Source organism: Eimeria mitis, genomic scaffold (genome assembly GCF_000499745.2).
Source record: "Eimeria mitis Houghton genomic scaffold, Emh_scaff11168, whole genome shotgun sequence".
NCBI lineage: Eukaryota > Apicomplexa > Conoidasida > Eucoccidiorida > Eimeriidae > Eimeria > Eimeria mitis.
This window is the reverse complement of record NW_024011955.1, coordinates 1-1,058: the sequence shown is the minus strand read 5'-3', so window position 1 is coordinate 1,058 and position 1,058 is coordinate 1. Positions and strand designations below refer to the sequence as shown.

The following is a 1,058-nucleotide window of genomic DNA, read 5'->3' as shown; positions in this document are numbered from 1 at the left end:
CTGCTGCTGCATGTGCTGCAGCTGCTGCATGCGCTGCAGCAGGAGAAGGCTGCAGACGGACAGCAGCAGCAAACACCTCTGGGGTCTGCTTCTTCAGCTGCTGCTGCAGCTGCTGCTGCATGCAGCTGCTGATGACCTCGCGGCTAGCCAGCAGCGCGCAGGCTTGGGCTGTATGTACACAGCCCCGCAGCGTCAGCTGCTGCCGCAGTTTTCTGCTGCTGCGCAGCAACTCCAGCAGCTGTACACTCACCAACAAACACAAACGTATCAGGTCTGCTGCTGCTGCTGCTGCTGCTGCTGCTGCTGCTGCTGCAGGGGCCCCCTCCCCTTGAGCTGCTGCTGCTGCTGCAGGGGGTCCCTCCAACTGAGTTGCTGCTGCTGTAGGGGCCCCCATTCTTAGAGTTGCTGCTGCAGGGCCCTTCAGCCCCCATGCTGCTGCAGCAGCAGCAGCAGGGGCCCCCATTACCCCTGTTGCTGCTGCAGGGGCCCCCTCCCCTCTTGCTGCTGCTGCAGGGGGCCCCCATTTGCCTTCATTAGCAGCAGCAGAGACAGAAGAAGACAACACCCCCTCATGTGCTGCTCTAGATAGCTGCATTCTCTTGCTGCAGCTGGATGAGAGCCAGAGCTGCTGCTCTTGCTGCTGCTGCTGCTGCAGCTGCTGCTGCTGCTGGCGCTGCTGCTGCTGTTGTCGCTGCTGCTGTTGAACGCTCTGCTGCAGCAGCGCAGCAGCGAGCTGCACACCCAACGCTGCCTCCTGTGCACTGAGACCTACCGGCTCCTGCTGCTGCTGCTGCTGCAGCGGCTGCTGCTGCTGCTGCTGCTGCTGTTGCTGCTGCTGCTGCAGCTGCTGCAGTAGACGCTGCAGCGCAGCGGACCCCAACGAAGGGGAGCAGCAGCGCAGCTGCGCGAGGTCGCAGCACAGCAGCAGCAGATGACGGAGGGGAAGGGTGTTTGCTGCTGTTTGCATGCAATCAGCAGCAGCAAGCAGCTCAGCAGCTAGAAGAGGCGGCAGCGAGCCAGCAGCAGAAGTAGAAGCACTAAACGCCAGTCTCGGTGTA

At 62.5% G+C, this 1,058-nt stretch overlaps 1 protein-coding gene across 1 annotated transcript; it reads right to left on the bottom strand.

The window, feature by feature from the left end:
- Positions 1–93: 93 nt before the first annotated feature.
- EMH_0100170 (uncharacterized protein) lies at positions 94–967 on the bottom strand (the record flags this gene model as incomplete). Its single annotated transcript, XM_038022151.1, has 2 exons — positions 94–168; positions 251–967. The coding sequence occupies 2 exons, from the start codon at positions 965–967 to the stop codon at positions 94–96; spliced, it is 792 nt and encodes a 263-aa protein (XP_037878005.1).
- Between the last annotated feature and the right edge of the window lie 91 nt (positions 968–1,058).